At 38.7% G+C, this 19,180-nt stretch overlaps 2 protein-coding genes across 2 annotated transcripts; one reads left to right on the forward strand and one right to left on the reverse strand.

Annotated features, from left to right (window-relative positions):
- Positions 1-296: 296 nt before the first annotated feature.
- Positions 297-1,504, reverse strand: LOC149264329 (F-box protein PP2-B15-like). The gene is made up of 3 exons (XM_089389518.1): positions 900-1,504; positions 734-784; positions 297-600 (listed from the first exon to the last, which is right to left on the reverse strand). The coding sequence occupies exons 1-2, from the start codon at positions 1,404-1,406 to the stop codon at positions 740-742; spliced, it is 552 nt and encodes a 183-aa protein (XP_089245644.1). The 5' UTR covers positions 1,407-1,504; the 3' UTR covers positions 297-600; positions 734-739.
- Positions 1,505-11,652: 10,148 nt separating this feature from the next.
- On the forward strand, positions 11,653-15,109 carry LOC149264330 (GTP-binding nuclear protein Ran1B-like). The gene is made up of 7 exons (XM_089427950.1): positions 11,653-11,799; positions 11,886-11,942; positions 12,574-12,691; positions 13,985-14,074; positions 14,184-14,363; positions 14,453-14,530; positions 14,640-15,109. The coding sequence occupies exons 4-7, from the start codon at positions 14,010-14,012 to the stop codon at positions 14,707-14,709; spliced, it is 393 nt and encodes a 130-aa protein (XP_089284076.1). The 5' UTR covers positions 11,653-11,799; positions 11,886-11,942; positions 12,574-12,691; positions 13,985-14,009; the 3' UTR covers positions 14,710-15,109.
- Positions 15,110-19,180: the final 4,071 nt, after the last annotated feature.

Here is a 19,180-nt window from a genome sequence, read left to right on the forward strand (position 1 = left end):
GAATAAAGTAGGACCAAATTCTAAAAAGAATCAAGTGACCTATAAAAGTCTACATAAAATCTTCAACCTGCCACAGAAGGCTAAGCAAAGACAAAATGTGTGCAACTTCCCTGCAAGTGCAATCAACAGGAAGACCCAAAGCGAAGAGGGTATTCAATACATCAAGAGGAAGGTACTCATTAGGCGTTCATTTGGCTTTCTCAGAGTCTCTTACCGCCTGGGCATCTGACCTTTGATAGATCATAGCCCAAACCTAAGCTCCCCAGGGAAATATCCAGTGATCTCCGCATGAATCGTGATTCAGATAAACCCCAACCACAACATTGATCCAAAGGCATATCCAGTAATCTCAGCATGATTCAGATAAACCCCAACCACAACATTGGTCCAAAGGCGAAAGACACAACTGTGCAAAAATTGACTCCCACCCAGCTTCCACTTACATTAGAAGGATCGCTTTGAACACACGCAATCCTCCATACCTGTAGAGCAATGTAGGCATTCCTGAGCCTCGTTTTCGGAAAATACAATATGGGGTCGACCAAAAAATTAGCCCCAAAGAACTCCAAATCATCGTCATGCTCTAAAGCCAATAGCTGCCTGCATATGATTTTTGAACCAGATAACTCCATGAGAAGCCATCACAGAATACCGTGACCTCAAAACCAACAAGAGAAGGAGACCCTTAAACAAACAAATTGAAAAATAAAAAGAAGAAGATTGATAATCAAACCTGGAGTCACATGTAACCCAATTTCGCTGGGGATCCTTCCAGCCAGGCCATCTATTGTTGTTCCAGCAGAACAAAAACATATGAATATGAATTATTAATGAGTTGATGAACGGCGTTTTCCCAAATATGACAACCAAAACCCTGAGAATAAGTGATATATAAATACCTTTGTGCCCCCATCTATGAGAATTGGATCGACGAGGCGAGCGCACAGTTTTACCATTGAAGCTGGGACAGGGGGGTCAGCCCTGGATACGATCTGGTGGCATATTTTAAGAAGGGATTTGTTCCACAGATCGCCCGAATAGGCCACAGAATTGAAGAGCTTGGAGACAACTGACAATCTGCCAATGTCGCACGGCATAGTCAAGGAGAAAATGACCAGTATACAACTCTCTGGCAGGTCCAACATACCTGTCTCGCGTTCAGGTTCAGGATCAGGCACTAATCCAGCAATTGGGTTCCCGATGGCTGCCATGGCTACCTGCTCTAAAAAACATACAAAGACCAAGTAAGTAGTTTTGGACTCGGCGATGATAGGGTAAATTTTACGGTTCAGTGTTTCAAGTTCCTGCCGAGGATTGTCGCTGTATGCAACGGCTGAAAGAATCAGCGCATCGGCAAGCCAGACGGGATGACGGTCTTGCTTGATTATTTGGCTGTGCGTGGCCATCGATTTTGTGGTTCTGCGAATACTAATGTCTCTCCCTCCACACCACCACGATGTCTGGCCTCCCCAGGCGCCTCCTTCTCGTCTGTGCTCACCGCAACCTATCTTGTTGAAAGACGGTTGACGGTTCGTATGGAGCCTGGCGCCTGGCATTGCGCAATTGAAATCAACGGTTAAGGATTACTCGATCGTCTAACAACCAAATCGAATGGCACATATTTTGACACGACAGCAGTTTGGAGAGTTTATTTTAGAGGGAAACGCCTTACGGCGTAAAAATTCATCAATTCACCCTTGACATATTCAAAGAGTTATATATTATTAAATAAATGTTAACTATTGAAGTGATTTGGTATCAAACCCTTAATGAAAAGCACAACATAATTTTTTAATACATTTCATCCACATTTTAACAAATATTATATTGAAACATCTTAAACGTATTGTTTTAACAATTTTTATGTGATTATCGAAAAATGTATAAAAAATCAAAACTAAATTACTTACAATAATTTCTCATCAATTTATTGAATTAAATGATCTTAATTTATATATATATATATAAAGAGAAATGGTTATGAAATTTTATTAAAAAAGGAAAGATTAGGATTCGACCTAGTACTGTTACAAAAAAAATAAAAAAAAATCAATGTTTCTTGCTGGATTGATATTAAGTATGAAGGCTCAATCCAATCTTTCAAGCAATTATCCCATATTTCCAAATTATGAGTCCCCATTCCAACTATAAATTCTCCAGACACCCAAAATCCATATGCATTTACATTTCATCTAAGAATATTTACTAATTTAAAAGAATTACCGAGAGCTAACTTGAAGGCCTCAGAGATTTTGTTATGCTCTTAACCTGCAAAATGATACCCAAATACAAAATATGCGAAGAAAAGATACCCAGAACACAGAATAGCAATGATTTTATTATTCAGAGAGTAATGTTCACTTGCCTCTTCGAGGGGGCAACCTCCAATAGAGCAGAGCTCGATTACAAAATAAGACACGATGCTCCTCGCAGGGAGTCTCTATCCTTTATATAAGACTCATACATGCAATACCACGGGCCAATACCGTGGGTTTTATTAATACCATCTATCTAATACTACGGCCCATTTGCAACTAACTGTGGTCCCGTCATTAATTGCGGATTAACCACTTACAATTATTAATATGGGCTTTATTGACTCTTGACTATGACGTGATCCCATTACATAAATAAGGGGGTTAGGGTGGGACCCTAACATGCCCTCCCCCTTAAGACAAGCCTTGTCCTCAAGGCTGAAGCTACGGAAACTGCTGAAGAATAGTGGCTGGTTCCCAAGTTGCATCTTCCGGAGAGGTGTCTTTCCATTTGACGAGGACTTCCTTAATCATGCGGTCGCGCAGTTGCTTGTCTCGTGTGTCTAGGACCTGTTCGGGTTGAAGCCAGAAGGACCCTTCTTTGTCTAATTCAGGTAAACTGGTCTGAATTCTGCAATTGTTCCCAATCACTTTCTTGAGGCATGAGACATGGAAAACTGGATGGATTTTTGTAGTAGGTGGCAAGGCCAACTTGTAAGCCACTTCTCTAATGCGCTGAAGTACTTGATATGGTCCGTAAAATTTGGGAGATAGTTCCTGACACCCCTTGTCTTTGAGTGATGTTTGCTTATATGGTTGTAGCCGTAAAAAGACCTGATCCCCTTCTTGAAATTGGCGCTTTGAGCGATGCTGATCTACCTGTTGCTTCATGCGATTCTGAGCTTGATGAAGATTCTCTCGAAGATGGGCGAGCATGGTTGCGCGGTGTTGTAGGAGTTGATCCACTGCTTGGACTTTTGAGCACCCCTTGAGATACGAAGTAGGTGAAGGCGGGAGTTGACCATATACTGCTTCATAGGGAGTCATTTTGGTGGTGGCATGATATTTGGTGTTATACCACCATTCAGCCCGAGGTAACCACTGTACCCAAAGGTGTTACTTTTCTGAAGTGAAACACCTAAGGTAGGTTTCTAGACATTTGTTAATGGCTTCGGTTTGACCATCTGTTTGCGGATGATAGGAAGTACTGAGTTTTAGTTTAGTGCCTTGTATCCTGAAGAGTTCCTGCCAAAAATTACTGGTGAAGATTGGGTCGCGATCGGACACAATAGAAGTGGGCATGCCATGCAATTTGAAGATCTGATCCATGAAAGATTGAGCGACCAAAGTTGGTGTAAACGGGTGTGGTAGGGTGCAGAAATGAGCATACTTCGACAGTCGGTCCACAACCACCATGATGACTGACTTGTTCCCTGACTTTGGAAGACCTGTAATGAAATCCATAGAAACCTCCGTCCAAATTGATGCCGGAATGGGCAATGGTTGTAATGTGCCTGGTGTGTTGACGGTTTCCCCTTTGTGGCGTTGACAGACATCGCATTCTGCTACGAAAGTAAGGATGTCCTTTTTCATGCCTGTCCAAAAAAATGATCTTCTAGTGCGAGCATACGTCTTCTGAAAGCCCGAATGTCTTGCAATGGGAGATGAGTGGAATTCTGCCAAAATGCGACTTTTGAGGGTGGATGTTGGTGATATTACGACTCTGTCCTTGTAGCGAAGAATATCATCCTGCCACGAGTAGCCCTTGGTGGAATTTGGATCTACCTACAATTGAGAAATGAGTTGGGAGAGCCTGGGGTGTGAAAACCATTCCCTGCGAGCCTCTTCAATCCATTCTGGAATGGGGAGGGAAATTGCTAGCAGAGTACTTTCCTCCTCAAATTGGCGAGATAATGCATCTGCTACACTATTGTCTTTCCCTTTCTTGTAAATGATCTCATAATCATATCCCAGCATTTTGGCGAGCCATTTATTTTGTTGTGGGGAGGATAGGCATTGCTCCAAAAAATATTTAAGACTGTGATGATCTGTGCGGATTTGAAAACGTCGCCCCAATAAGTAAGGTCGCCAGGTCTCAACTGCATGTAAGATGGCCATCATTTCCTTCTCGTAGGTAGATTGGCCCAGATTCCTCCCACTTAGTTGTTGGCTTGTGAAGGCCAAAGGTTGCCCTTCCTACATTAAGACCGCCCCAATACCTGTACCTGAAGCATCACATTCAATGACAAAAGATTTGGTGAAGTCAGGTAGTGCTAAGACTGGAGTGGAACACATGGCATTTTTTAGAGCTGTAAAGGCCTGTTGTGCTTCCTCATTCCAGAAGAATGAATTTTTCTTTAGGAGTTGGGTGAGGGGCTTCGCTATGCGACCATAGTTGCGGACAAATTTACGATAATAGCCTGTGAGACCCAAAAATCCTCTCAAGCTCTTCAAGGTCTTAGGTTGAGGCCATTCCTGCATTGCCTGGATCTTTTTGGGGTCCACCTTGACACCTTCACGCCCCACAATGTGGCCCAAATATTCTACTTCTGCCATGCCAAACGAACACTTGGACATCTTGACAAATAATTTATGCTTGCGGAGCAGTTGCAAGAGTAGATCTACATGCTGAAGATGTGCGGCCGAAGTGCAACTATAGATGAGGATGTCATCGAAGAAGACACGGACAAATTTCCTGAGATATAGTTTGAGAATGTGGTTCATAAGGCTCTGAAAAGTAGAGGGGGCATTACAAAGACCAAATGGCATGACCAGGAATTCATAATGGCCTTCACGAGTTCTGAAAGCAGTCTTGGGAATGTCAACTTCCTTCATGCGAATTTGGTGGTAGCCTGAGCGAAGATCCAGCTTAGTGAAGAATTGAGCCCCATTGAGTTCATCCAGCAAATCATCAACCACCGAGATGGGAAATTTATCTTTGACTGTCAACTTATTGAGGGCCCTGAAGTCGGGACACATCCGCCACTCCCCGTCTTTCTTGAGCACCATGACCACTGGGGATGAATAAGGACTAATGCTGGGACGAATGACACCTGCTTCCAAAAGTTCCTTGATTATTTTTTCTATTTCATTCTTTTGGGTGAACGGATATCTGTATGGGCGCACATTTGGGGGTTGGGCCCCTGGAACCAATGTGATGCTATGATCATGTTCCCCTCGCGAGGGTGGAAGCTCATGAGGCTTGTCAAAGACCGGCAGATGGTTATTTAAAATCTGTTGCATCTCAGGATGAATTGGTAGAGGCTTGGTTTCGACTGCCTGGATGGCATTAAATTGAGCTACAACTCCATGATTGCCTTTTTTTAACAATTTTTCCATCCTATGCGAGCTGATGATAGAGGGGGCTCCCGCCTGGAGTCCACGGAGGGTATGTGTGTAGTTGTTCTGCTTAAAAATCATATATAACTCCTGGAAATCCATTGTGATTGGCCCAAGAGTGCGGAGCCATTCAGCGCCGAGGACAATGTCGCAACCCCCCATGTGTATGGAAAACATGTGGGTTTTCAACTGATAATCCCCCATTTGAAGTTTGACATTTTCACAGCGGCCTTCACATTTCATTGTGCCTCCATCCGCAATTTGAACTTGGAAGTTAGAAACTGCTCGTACAAAACAATGCACTGCTTCTGTGACTTTTTGATGGATGAAATTATGTGTACTTCCACTATCAATCAAGACTACTACTGGGCGATGTTTAATAAAACCTCGGATTTTGAGAGTTTGAGGGGAAGAAATCCCTGCCAAAGCATGCAACGAAATAACTGGTTCGTCAGAGACATTGTCCTTTTGGTTGTCTTCTTCTAGCAGCTCATGTTCCTCAAGTGGTGGATCTTCCTCTGTTGAGCTGTAGTCAGTGGCATCAATTTGAAAAAATTTGGGCTCCTTGCATTTATGGCCTGGGGAGTATTTTTCATCACAGTAGTAACATAGGCCTTGCTTTCTTCTTTCGGCCATTTCCGCAGGTGACACCTTTTGGACCTTAAGTGTTTGAGTTGTGTTGTGAGCCTGTGGGGGGCGACCTTTAGTTGAGAAATCTAGGCGACTGTATTGGGCTGCTAATGCACATTCCACGTTACGAGCTACCTTGCAAGCCTCCGTCCATGTGGGAGGGTGGTGCAGTAGGACTTGGGCTTTGATAGCTTCTTTAAGACCGCTGATAAAACATTCCGTGTAGAACACATCTGAGAGACCCCAAGTGCGAAAGGCTAAGGCTTCAAAAGCTGTAATATATTCATCCACTGTACCAGTCTGTTGGAGCTTAGTAAGACGACCCAAAAAAGATGATTCCTGGTCAAAGCGGTCTTGAAGAGCTTTGGTGAATTTGGTCCAAGTCCTAAAAGGTCCAGTGCAACGTTGATGCCATTCCCACCATTGCCACCTTTCATTGTCCAAGTACATGCTCCCCAACATAAGCTGAGTCGCATCATCGAAGATGTGATTCAGTTTGAAATACTGCTCCATTTGTGCTATCCATGCTGATGGGTGAGAACCGTCAAACTTATGCATATCCAACTTGGGAGGTCGCTGACTAGGTGGTGGGTGGGTGTGCCAGACGTGAGAAGAGTGGCTAGACTCACCCTCGTTGTGTTCATTGCCATTATACTCCTCCTCGTGGGCTTGCTCCTTGCCCTTCAGGACTATTTTCTCGACGATGCTACATAGTCCGGTAAGCTGAATGTGGAGGTTTTTGCACTGATTCTTCAAGTTTGTCCATCCTGTCATTGGCCATCGGTTGAGCTCTAGTTTCTACCATACACCAACCTGATTTTTTTTTTTTAAATTGGGACCGCCTAAAAATTTTTTTCACTAAGAAGTGAATGGTACCATCGTGCTTAGCTCGTCGTCCTGATTCTGATGGGCTAGATCACTTCTGTTTTTTTTTTTTTTTTTGAAAACTCGTAATAAAGTTTTACTCCTTCCTTATCAATATTGCAGTTGCCAAATCCTCAAAATGTCAATGCGGCCAAAAGTCCTGCGAAAATTATACCCCGGTATAGGAACGACTCCGATCTAGTGGAGCTGAGAGATCTGAATGGCAGATCTGATAGCTCTGGGCGGTGGAACAGACTGCTTCTGCGGATCTTATGGATCTAATAGATCAGAATAGCTGATCTGCGAACTTGAGACGACGGGACTGATGTCTGCTGCTGTTGCACCCCTTTGCACAAGCGGATCTGGAAGAGATGATGTGTGATCCCCCGATAGAAAAGGGAACTATGGTCTTGAGGAGTGTCAGGTGCTACAGATCGCAATATACATAAGGGTCTGGCAGTAGTACTCGGCCCAATGTTTCAGGGCTCTAACTAAGGAGGATCGACCGTACCCTTAGCCGTACAACCCGACTACCCTATCGTACGGGCGAGTAATCTCTCCGAGTGCTGTTCTCGGTGTACTGTAGCCGCAAGACGACCGATGGTTTATCTATGGCGAGGTTTCAAGGGAGCCTAGGGGGCTTCCGATATACCCAGAGGGTACGTGGAAGACAGTCCGTGCGCGGTTCTGTCTAATGCGCTACTACTCGAAGGGGTACCCACAGGGGTTACAAGGGAGTCCAACAGACGTGACCACCTCTTGTATTTCCTGCGTGCATGCCTCCCCAAATCCGCAGGTTTATGCGCTCAACGACAGATCCCGTGGTTTAAAGACACCAGAACTGTCTCTAGCCAAATTTTTTTTTGCTAAGAAATGGAGATCCCACCGGCCCTGGAAAGTGCTCTGATACCACTTGTTATGCTCTTAACCTGCAAAATGATACCCAAATACAGAATATGCGAAGAAAAGATACCCATAACACAGAATAGCAATGATTTTATTATTCAGAGAGTAATGTTCACTTGCCTCTTCGAGGGGGCAACCTCCAATAGAGTAGAGCTCGATTACAAAATAAGACACGATGCTCCTCGCAGGGAGTCTCTATCCTTTATATATGACTCATGCATGCAATACCACGGGCCAATACCGTGGGTTTTATTAATACCATCTATCTAATACTACGACCCATTTGCAACTAACTGTGGTCCCGTCATTAATTGCGGATTAACCACTTACAATTATTAATATGGGCTTTATTGACTCTTGACTATGACGTGATCCCATTACATAAATAAGGGGGTTAGGGTGGGACCCTAACAGATTTGAGGTTGACTTTCAAGCTTTTTGTTCAATTCTACTTCTGCCTCTATAACTTCCTTGTTTTAATATCTTCCCGATCCTCTTTTGGAGCTTCTCGTTTCTTGGGTGCTTTTGTCATCTCTCACATTCATATTTTTCTTTGCTTGTCTAGTCAAAAATTTCTAGTGCTTGCCTTTGGTTCCTTTGGAATTGTGGATGTACTACTCATATTCTACCCATTAGTCCCTACATAATTTCCAACTTGTTCTAAAACTGAAGAATTTTGATTGTTTTAGGCCGAGGGGTGCTCCTTGTCTTTAGGAATGAGATTTGCTTCCAAATTAATGATTGGATGTTTTGATTAAGATACTATAGAAATTACTTCGTTTGCTTGAGGTGGCGCTGCTTCCTGCAGTGGGGCTTCCTAATCTTCCAGGTTTTGTAGAGGTTCGAAGGGATTTGATGAAGTTGTAGCTGTGTTATTGATTTGATCGTGAAGGTTCAGATTTGTAGCTCCTTTGCCTTTAGACCCCTCTTTTCTCTGAGTTTTCCAATGTTCTTCTTGCGTCAATGTTGCCTTTTCCCCTATTCCAGATTGATTTTTTTGCAATCTCTCATAAAATGACCATATTCATGATAGATTGACATTTGAAAGGGAGTTGCTCATAATCCAGGGTTTGTCGATGGATCCATTGCCCTTGGGTCAGATTTGTTTATGATGACAACCCTTTTTCCAAATCGACCTCAACATAAATTTTGGAACAAGCAAACTGATGACCCTTAGGCTTGATGCGATCTAGATACTTCCCCAATCCATTCCCGATAGCCTTAAGGCAATCATTATTCCAGCAAGAGAGAGTTAGTCTGGGGAGCTTAACCCAAACTAGAACTGCCGTAGGAATGATTTTGTCTGGATCAAAATCCAGGGACCAAGAGTTCAGATACATCCCTTGATTTCCAAAAAAATACGAACCATTTTTTAATACGACATCTCTATCCTCTTGAGTTCAAACAGTAAAGTGAAGAATCCATTTCCAACAACGAAGAGAGCAATGTTTCCTTTCATCTTAGGTTTCCAGTCCTTGTCGATCCATTGCTCCATCAATTTCGGGGATGACCACAATTTGGTAAACTTGTTGATCAAGGCCCAATCCGAGTAGGACAAAGTAGGTATGCATCATACAAATGACAACAAGATCGATGGGATATTCTCTGCCCATTTCACAAATTTTGACTGTTGACCTTTTGAAGGAAACTTATTTTGGAGCCCTGCCACAAGGGCTTCAAAGCGTGCGAATTCGTTGTTGGGAGGAGGGGGAGGAGCCTCTCCAATCCTGTCGTCGTGCATTGTCAGCTGAAGATCCACCGTCCGAACCATTCACTAGGGTTCAACGATGGCCTTCTAATTTCCTTAATATTAGAAAAAGAATGAGGTTAATGTCCTTTCACACTTATAAATATTTTTCTTAACTTATATTAGTGAATTCATCTAATTGTTTAGCGAGTTTTCCTTGCATTCTCAAAATTATCGACATTAAAAATTTGAATTTTAATTGATCTAAAACTTTCATCAATTTATAAAGGATTTAGATAAATTTAATTGTTAAACAAATCCTTTCATTTTCCTAAAAAACAACCCCGTAATGTATTTATCTAAAGAAGAAAGTTTAAATTACATTTAATATTTATATCCTTGGTATAGTGCCTCACAATCTACCCCATAAACACTAAGAATTTTAGCAATTATACATTATACAAATAGCCCCCATAAGAACTAGGAATTTTACTCGAGATACATTACTAAAATAACCACTAAAGACATACAATCAAAAGTCAAAACTCTCGCAAAACCCAACTCTATGTTAGTTCCCATCAACAAGAAAATTGCCAATAAATTCAAAGCTAGATAATGATATTGCCAAATGATACATTGAAGAATAATTATAGAAAGTGAAAATAAAAAGTATCTCCTTAAACTTGTTAAATAAAAATCACTATAGCCTCCAAAAGTTACTTAAATTTTGATAAAAAATCAATATTATCATTATATTATTTGTGAATACGAATAAATGGAATCCATCATAATTTAGTATTTGTATATACCATTTATTACTACATTTTAAATTAAAATTCGCCATTAAACTAATTTATTTAACCTCTATTTATATATACCATCTATTCCACAATTCATTAAAAAACTACATTTTAAAGTTAAAACTCATCATTAAACAAATTTATTCAACTTCAATTGAAATTTAGTATTTGTATATACCATCTATTCCCTAATTTATTAAAACGTTGCATTTTAAAATTAAAACTCACCATTAAACCATTTTATTCAACTTTAAATTACCATGAACTTGAAAAACCTCACCATACTCAATCGTTATTGGACAAAATGTTACTCCAACTATAAACTTTATCAATTATTTGTTCCCTCATCAAAACCTAAAGACAAAAACAAAGTAATATGATAAAATTCACTAAAATGAATACAACCCCTTTCCACACTTTCAAAAATATTTTGAAAACCACTCTTCAATGAAAATAAAAAACAACCTCTAAAAAAACTTAAACATCAAAAATATTGAATAATAATAAAACTCCCACCCTTAAAAGATACCAAGAATAATTTTACCTACCCTTCCATATATATATATATATATTCAAATGTTCAAAATTCCCTCCGATCCCATTAATAAGAGTATCTTTTCAATTTCCCTAAATTCTACCGCCTTTACATCTTTCAAAATTCCACTATCCATTTATGAGAGGCCCCACCTGTCGAAAGTACAGCGCATCCGGAGGATATCAGACGGTCCAGATTCTCGCGTTCCAATTAAGCTAAGATAACCTAATAAATTCGTCATTTTATCATTTTCCGCCAATTTTAGAGACGATTATAGTGAAATGTCCAGTTCTCGCGTTCCAATTAAGCTAAGATAACCTAATACGGTCGGCATGTTATCATCTTTTGCCAATTTTAGAGACGATTATAGTGTAAATAAGAAGGTGTCTTGCTCCAACTTAAAAAGCGGATTCTCTTTTGGCCATTTTAAGGGTTCCTGCCTTTCGTTTTCATATATTTGTTCTCGCTTCCTGTCCGTGGGCGCTCTGCATTCTTCGCGTGCAACTTTTGTTTTCCTCATATCGTCAGGGCCTCACCTTCAGTGGTCTCGTCCTCTAATTGGGTGTCTGGAGTGCTCTTAATCTTGTTAAATGGTATGCCACAGATCTTCATGGTTCATCGTGCTTGTTTTTAAACCCTTTATTTGTTGGGTTGGATTCTGATAACATTGGTATGTTTATTTTGTGCTTATTTGTTTGGCTTTCTCTTATATTTAGGCTCTACCCGGTCAGCACGCTGATTGCCCTAGCTTTAAGCTCGTTATTGTTGGCGATGGAGGAACTGGTGCGCTATAAATAGGGTTTATGTTCAGTTTTTTCTGTTTTCTGTTTAAATCGGTTAGATTGACTGTAATATATTTTGTGAATCAGGGAAGACAACCTTCGTGAAGCGTCATCTTACCGGGGAGTTTGAGAAGAAATATGAGCGTGAGTACAATATGTTTTGTTTTCATAATTACAAAGCTTCTGTATGCGCTGTCTTCTGCAATAAATGGTATTATGTTTGGAGGTTTTTTTTCCATTTTTTATTGTTCCTGGACACATTTGAATCCCCATCACAATTTATATTGATGTGGTTGGCTTTTAGATTTGATATAAACAGTGTCACTAGGTCGCCCCATGGATCGGTGTTGTAAAGGTTTTCAGTCATGTCCCTCCTCGTTTCAGGGTTTACTGGGTTGTGTTTTCCAGTTTGCGGCCCTGACATCGATCCCTATATGTGATTTCTTGTACAAAGTGTTGAATCCAAATCATGGAAATCCTTAAGATCTCGAAGGGATTCGATTTATATCTTATGGGCAACCTTTCACCCTGTAGCTAATGATCAAGTCTCAGTGCTTCTAAGTGCAGAATTTGCGATAAGTTGGTTGTGTCTCAAGCTGTTAAATAGGGTCTCACTTAACTAAAAAGTTTCTATTGCCATTGGTAGGATTTGATAATAACCTGCAGATTGGATTGATCGTGCATAAATGCTGGCCCAAATGAAGCTCTATCAAGAAGTTTTGGGAAGGAATTCTTGAGGTTTGCATGGGATACTAATGCTCTTTTTCCCGTGCAGCCACCATTGGTGTTGAAGTCCATCCTCTTGATTTTTTCACAAACTGTGGGAAAATCCGTTTTTATTGTTGGGACACTGCTGGGCAAGAGAAGTTTGGTGGCCTCAGAGATGGTTACTAGTAAGTTTTACTGCCCAAAACTTGATCTCGTATATGTTTAATTTATTTGATTACTGTAGGTTTATTGTTATCTTATTGTGGTGATTTGGTGTTTCAGGTAAACTGAATACATTCATTTCTATTTATTTTCAACTGTTGAGCATTTTGTAGCTAGCCTACAGCTTGGTTTTTAATTTCGATGCTTGCTATTGAAATATTCGGTTGCTAGTTTACAATAATAGTAATTGTACTTATTTATCTATAGTCTCTTTGTAAATAAAAGAAAACACGTATCTTATTTATCTATCACCTTTTTGTAAATAAAAGAAAGTATGTAGATCCTATTTTTAGTGGTTCTGCAGTTTGATCTACAGTCTTTACCATAAATATGCCCATGGACAAAACTTAAAATATGATTTTCTTCATCAGCAGGCAGATCTTGGGTTGTGTAAATTAGAAAGATAATTTAATGCCTTAAGCCTTAAGGAAAATCTTGCCATTTCCCCTTTCTCTCCTTTCCTTCTTACAATCAGTTTTCTGATTAAATCACTCTAGGAGATTCAACCACCATTAATTGCATGGACTTATTTTTTGGGATTCTAGTAACTGAATCTTTTCCTTGATATGAAGAATCTTAATCATGCCTTGTCATATAATTCTCTTTTGTTGGATCCTTTGGTAGAGGAGCGGTCTCTTGTCCTCTGCAAGTGTAGTAGACACGTGTTGATTGGAGCACTGTACATTTGAGCTTTTGGGGTGCCTGTCAACGTTTTGCTTAAAAAGGCCCTACATGGATTTAAACTTGGATCTTTACCAAGAGAATTTTTGACTTATCAATTCTATTTTCCCGTGTTGATATGTATGTAGTGTGGGCTCAGTAGCAACACTTTTTAACCTCAATATCAATGACAATGGAGCAACTATGAGCCCTTTTTTGGTTCCTTTTTATCAGCGCTCTGTTTTACTCGTTTATGTCTCTTTATTTTGAATTTTAATTTAATTTTGAATTTATAGACCGACTGTATTATTGGTTGTTTTGATCAATACTGGTTTGCTTTTTCTGTTTCTGTTGGCATTTTCCTCATTGAATTGATGAGGGTTCTGTATTTTTCCACTTATATTTATTTGAATTTGAATTTAGTTTAATTTTGAATTTATAAACAGACTGTGTTATTGGTTGTTTTGATCAATACTGGTTTGCTTTTCCTGTTTCTGTTGGCATTTTCCTTATTGAATTGGTGAGGGTTCCGTATTTTTCCACTTATATTTATTTGTTTCCTTCTTATTTACTGATTGGGATTTTGTTTGTTGCAGTATTCATGGGCAATGTGCAGTTATCATGTTTGATGTTACTGCACGCTTGACTTACAAGAATGTCCCGACGTGGCACAGAGATCTCTGCAGGTATCTCTTTTGCAGAGGGGTTGGATCTCTAAGTAGAAATGAAGGTTCCTTAATTGTGTGGTGGTACAACTGCCTGAACCGATGAGCTAAATATCTTTGTGAATTTCAGGGTGTGTGAGAACATTCCTATTGTTCTTTGTGGAAACAAGGTTGATGTGAAGAATAGGCAAGTGAAAGCTAAGCAAGTTACTTTTCATAGAAAGAAGAATCTTCAGTACTATGAGATATCTGCAAAAAGTAACTACAACTTTGAGAAGCCATTCCTGTACTTGGCACGGAAGCTCTCAGGGTGAGCCTTTAATCTAGTTTCTGATGCTCCCTAATATGAATGTTATATTAAAAAAATTGCATTGATTCTATAATGGGTTATTTTTATAGGGATCCAAACCTTCATTTTGTGGAGTCACCTGCTCTTGCTCCTCCTGAGGTTCAGATAGACCTTGCAACCCAGCAGCAGTAAGTAGAATGCTATTTTCTTATTATTTTTTGTTATCTTTTATTGAAATAATTTGTTCCATTTCTAAAAGATTGAAACTTTGGCTTACACAATCTTTTATGTTGTCAGGTACGAGGCAGAACTTGTAGCAGCTGCGGCCCAACCTCTTCCAGATGACGATGATGATGCTTTTGAATAGCTTTGCTAAGATGCTTTTGCATGTTTAGGGATTGGCGGATTCAATTAGTTTTGTATCATTGGAGTTTGCTCTTGAGTTCCGACATTTAATTCTGATTTGTATTTGGGGCTTAGAATAGCATTATCGCATCTCTATATGTGATTTGGGTACTGTGCAGATGTTTTCAATGGTGGAGTTGGCTAAGCTATCTCAGTTCAACTCCATTACAGAGCTATTTTTATATGCTAAGACAGTTTTTTCCGTTATATACTCTTGCACATTTTGCACAAGAACTTTTTGTACTCTTCAAATATTTCAAGAATGCTCAAGTGCCTTTCGTTGTGTACTGTTGGGGCAAATGCTAGTTGCTTTTTGTACTCTTCAAATATTTCAAGAATGCTCAAGTGCCTTTCGTTGTGTACTGTTGGGGCAAATGCTAGTTGCTTTTTGTACTCTTCAAATATTTCAAGAATGCTCAAGTGCCTTTCGTTGTGTACTGTTGGGGTAAATGCTAGTTGCGATGATTGTTGCTCATAATATATTATGACTTGTTAAAACTGTCTCTGAAAATTCTAGCTATGTCTGAGGATTTATTTTAACTTTGAAATTGGTTTACATTGTTGATAACTGTGGCTATCAAGCCTGCCTGGGTATTCTTGTGGGTATGTTGTCTGTCGAACACATAAAGGTATCGCCATTTCATGACTTGTTAATTGGGACGAAATTCTTTTTGGTAAATGAAAGCCAGGTTTTACAGTTAAGTTGGTGCTAGATAAACAGTCGAGTTTTTTCATTGAAGAGGACTCGACTGAATTTTATTCGACACAAAGGTATCGCCATTTCATGACTTGTTAATTGGGACTAAATTCTTTTTGGTAAATGAAAGCCAGGTTTTACAGTTAAGTTGGTGCTAGATAAACAGTCGAGTTTTTTCATTGAAGAGGACTCGACTGAATTTTATTCGACACAAAGGTATTCTTTTCTTTTTTAGAATGAGGAATGAGATTTACTTTTTTCGATCAGATATACCAAGCAGGAATGTTTCATAAGTTTTAACAATGCATGCCAAGAAATAATAAATTATGGTCTTACGGATGGTTCAGATTTTATTTTCCAGTGATTTGCAGTTGAATGTCTCATTCTTGTGATTTCACATATAGGTTGATAGATGACAGGAAATATGGGAATTATGGTATGCTCTCTTTTTAAATTGTGTCCAGTGTTGAAATATGACGTGTTAAAAAATTCTCATTTTAAAAGTTTAAAATTTATTGCCATGTGGTCAATTTGAAAGTTCAGATTGAGTACCTGTGCGGATAATTTTTTTTTTGGTTTAACCAGACTGCTTTTTTCCCTGGAAATGATGGAAATTCTGGCCATATTTTGATAAAATCTGGCATGATTTTTTTAAATTGTAGGCATAGTGGTTAATCTTCAATATTTTGGGTGCTCTAGAGGTTTTTAATAGTACTGAATCCATTTCCACCATCAAAAACATAATTAAACACTGTTACTATATGATTTTTGAAAATTTTTGCCCAGATTTCATAGACAACTCCATTCTTTTTAATTGCCATTCTCATTCTTAAAAGTTTATCGTTCAGTGTTCTGGTATAGGATAATTTTTGTTAGAAGTTAATATTTATCGCAGTTGTCTATAATGCGACTTTTTGAAAGCTTTTCTGGCGTGTTTTTCTGGTCGAAATCCGGCAGGAATTTATTGGAATCGCAAGTTTGATAGCTAGTTTCTGCACAATGAAAGCCTCCCAGGGGTTTTTCAGGGTGCTGAATCTAAATATGCAGTTAAAAAACCATTTTAACTGCAACAAATCAAGATTTAACCTCAATTTCTTCCGCCGGATTCCGTCATCGAAATCTCCAAAAAATCGCATTATAGACAACTCCATATTTATTGTGTTATTTGTCTGTTTGACTCTGCATTAAGTTATACTGGTGTGTACGTGCGTCACGGCCACATTCATGCGCGGTGGTATGTTTAATACCATTAAAATGTTATGAATCACCATACTTTTGTTGTACGATTCGGTGGAATGATGGGTCTGTAGACACTTGAAAGGTGTAAAAACATTGTGTTTGAACTGTTTCAATTTAATGAAAGATTCAAAGATATTATGAACTAAAACTATGGTGAGATGAATTTTGGTGGAAGGCAGGTTTGGTGCACAATAAATTGCATTCAAATGGCCTATCTGGGGAAAGCCATGAGGTTTAATATAAAGTTCTATTCAAAGTCTTACGCGGGAAAGAAAGCCAATGAGTTTTCCAAACACATAAAACTGATAATCAAATTACTTCAAAGTCAGCTAGTTTAGGTTGGTCTAAATGAGTAGATAACAAAGTTAATTGTTTGTTAACATATCAACGCCGCTACGACATAGACGAAGTAAAAGTCAGCCAATTTAAGGTTGAGTAGATAACAAAGTTAATTGTTTGTTAACATATCAACGCCGCTACGACATAGACGAAGTAAAAGTCAGCCAATTTAAGGTTGGTATAAGTGAGTAGATAACAAAGTCAGCCAATTTTATGTTGGTATAAGTGAGTAGACAACAAATTTATTGTTTTGTTAACATATCAACATTTTAATCAAATAGACGAAGTCAAAGTCAGCTAGTTTTAGGTTGGTATAAGTGATTTGACTAGCAGTTAGTAATGTATTAAGTTTAGTTGAACGTTGAGGTAGAGCAGGTTTTGATAAACCTAATCTTAAGCCAGCTTAGGTTTATGTCACGTAGACGAAGTGAAAGTCAGCCAATTTAACGTTGGTATAAGTGAGTAGATAACAAATTTTCTGTTTTATTAACATATCAACATTTTAATCAAATAGACGAAGTCAAAGTTAGCTAGTTTTAGGTTGGTATAAGTGAGTAGACTAGCAGTTAGTAATGTATTAGTTTAGTTGAACGTTGAGGTAGAGCAGGTTTTGATAAACCTAATCTTAAGCCAGACTGAATGGTGGATTGTGTCCAAGGCATGTTTGGGGATAGATACATTTCAATTCCACAACTTGCCATATAAAGGTTTGTTTTTTTAAAGGATAATTGGACCTTAGCGTTGGAAGTAGAGACATCCAACTCATACTAAGAAAAACACTTATCTTTGGAAAACACTCATCTTGTTATGAGACATCGACTGAATCACTGAAGGTGTCAAATTGCCATATGAAGGTCTTGTTTTGAAGGCTTGGACCTTGGACTGAATGATTGAAAGAGAGCGTCAAATTGCCATATGAAGGTCTTGTTTTGAAAGCTTGGACGTTAGATTAAATGACTGAAAGAGGGTCAAATTGCCATAGGAAGAGAAACTTGGGACATTAGCTTTGGAAATGGAAAAATCCAACCACCTATGCAAAATGTTCATGGATCTGGAAAAAGAAATCTTCCGGAGGAGGATGCTCATCTATCTAGAATAAGAAAATGTCCAGACTTGCAATATTGGCTTAAATATTATACGAAACTTAATCATCCATTCCTGCACCTCACGAGTCACCACGCAACTCGATTTCCTGCACCTCACGAATCACGCATACCTCATAATTCTCTACCTAGTTTGCACTAGTAGATGATAAGTTGCCATCACCGAATGCTTGTCTTTCTGTCATGGTAGGTCTTGAACGGTCACCTTTGGGTACCGGTTATTTTGTGTTTTTGTTTTTCCTAGAAAAATAATGGAAATTTTGTAAAAAAATTGGTTAAAATTTTGGAAATCTAGGTTATAGTTGGTGCTCTCAAAGAATGATTAAAACACTCTTATGGTTGGATGTTTTGAAAAAAGACCAAATTCCCAAAAAATGATTCAAACACTCTTATGGTTGGATGTTTTGAATAAAGACCAAATATTGGTAAAAGAGACCATTATTTTATTGGTTTAAGTTAGTTTTTTTTGGGTTTCTATATGTTTATGTTAGGTTTTTTGGGTTTTTATATGTTATTTTATTGGTCTCTGTTATTGTTTTTTTGTCAGTTAGATTTATGGGTTTTGAACTTTTACTTTCTTTATTTTTTTTACTCTTCTGAGGAATCCAACTGCTCATTTTAGGTGTAATTACTAATAAACATCTGGTAGCCTATGACTTTTCATCTTCTTTGTAAACTGGTTGTTCATCTTCTTTGTAAATTGGGTCACAACTAGGGGATTTGAACCTTGGATCTCTCACATTACTTTGATCACCAATTGAATTGCCCCCTTGAGGCGAACCTTACTTTTACATTAGAGTGTTAACAATATATTTTTATTACCTTCCTATTTCTTTTCCATATGAGTGTTTTGATAATATATTTTTATTACCTTCCTATTTCTTTTCCATATGAGTGTTTTAATAATATATTTTTATCACCTTACTTTGTATTTCTCTTCTGTTTGTTGGCTATATTGATCTCAGTTGCATAGGCGACTTCTACATCTATGAACTTCCAAATATTCATCTTACTTCTACAAAGAAGATGATATTGACATCAAAACTAGAACCAAG

Source organism: Pinus tabuliformis, chromosome 6 (assembly GCF_031772625.1).
Source record: "Pinus tabuliformis cultivar Carrire ecotype Pingquan chromosome 6, CPIR1, whole genome shotgun sequence".
Lineage (NCBI taxonomy): Eukaryota > Viridiplantae > Streptophyta > Pinopsida > Pinales > Pinaceae > Pinus > Pinus tabuliformis.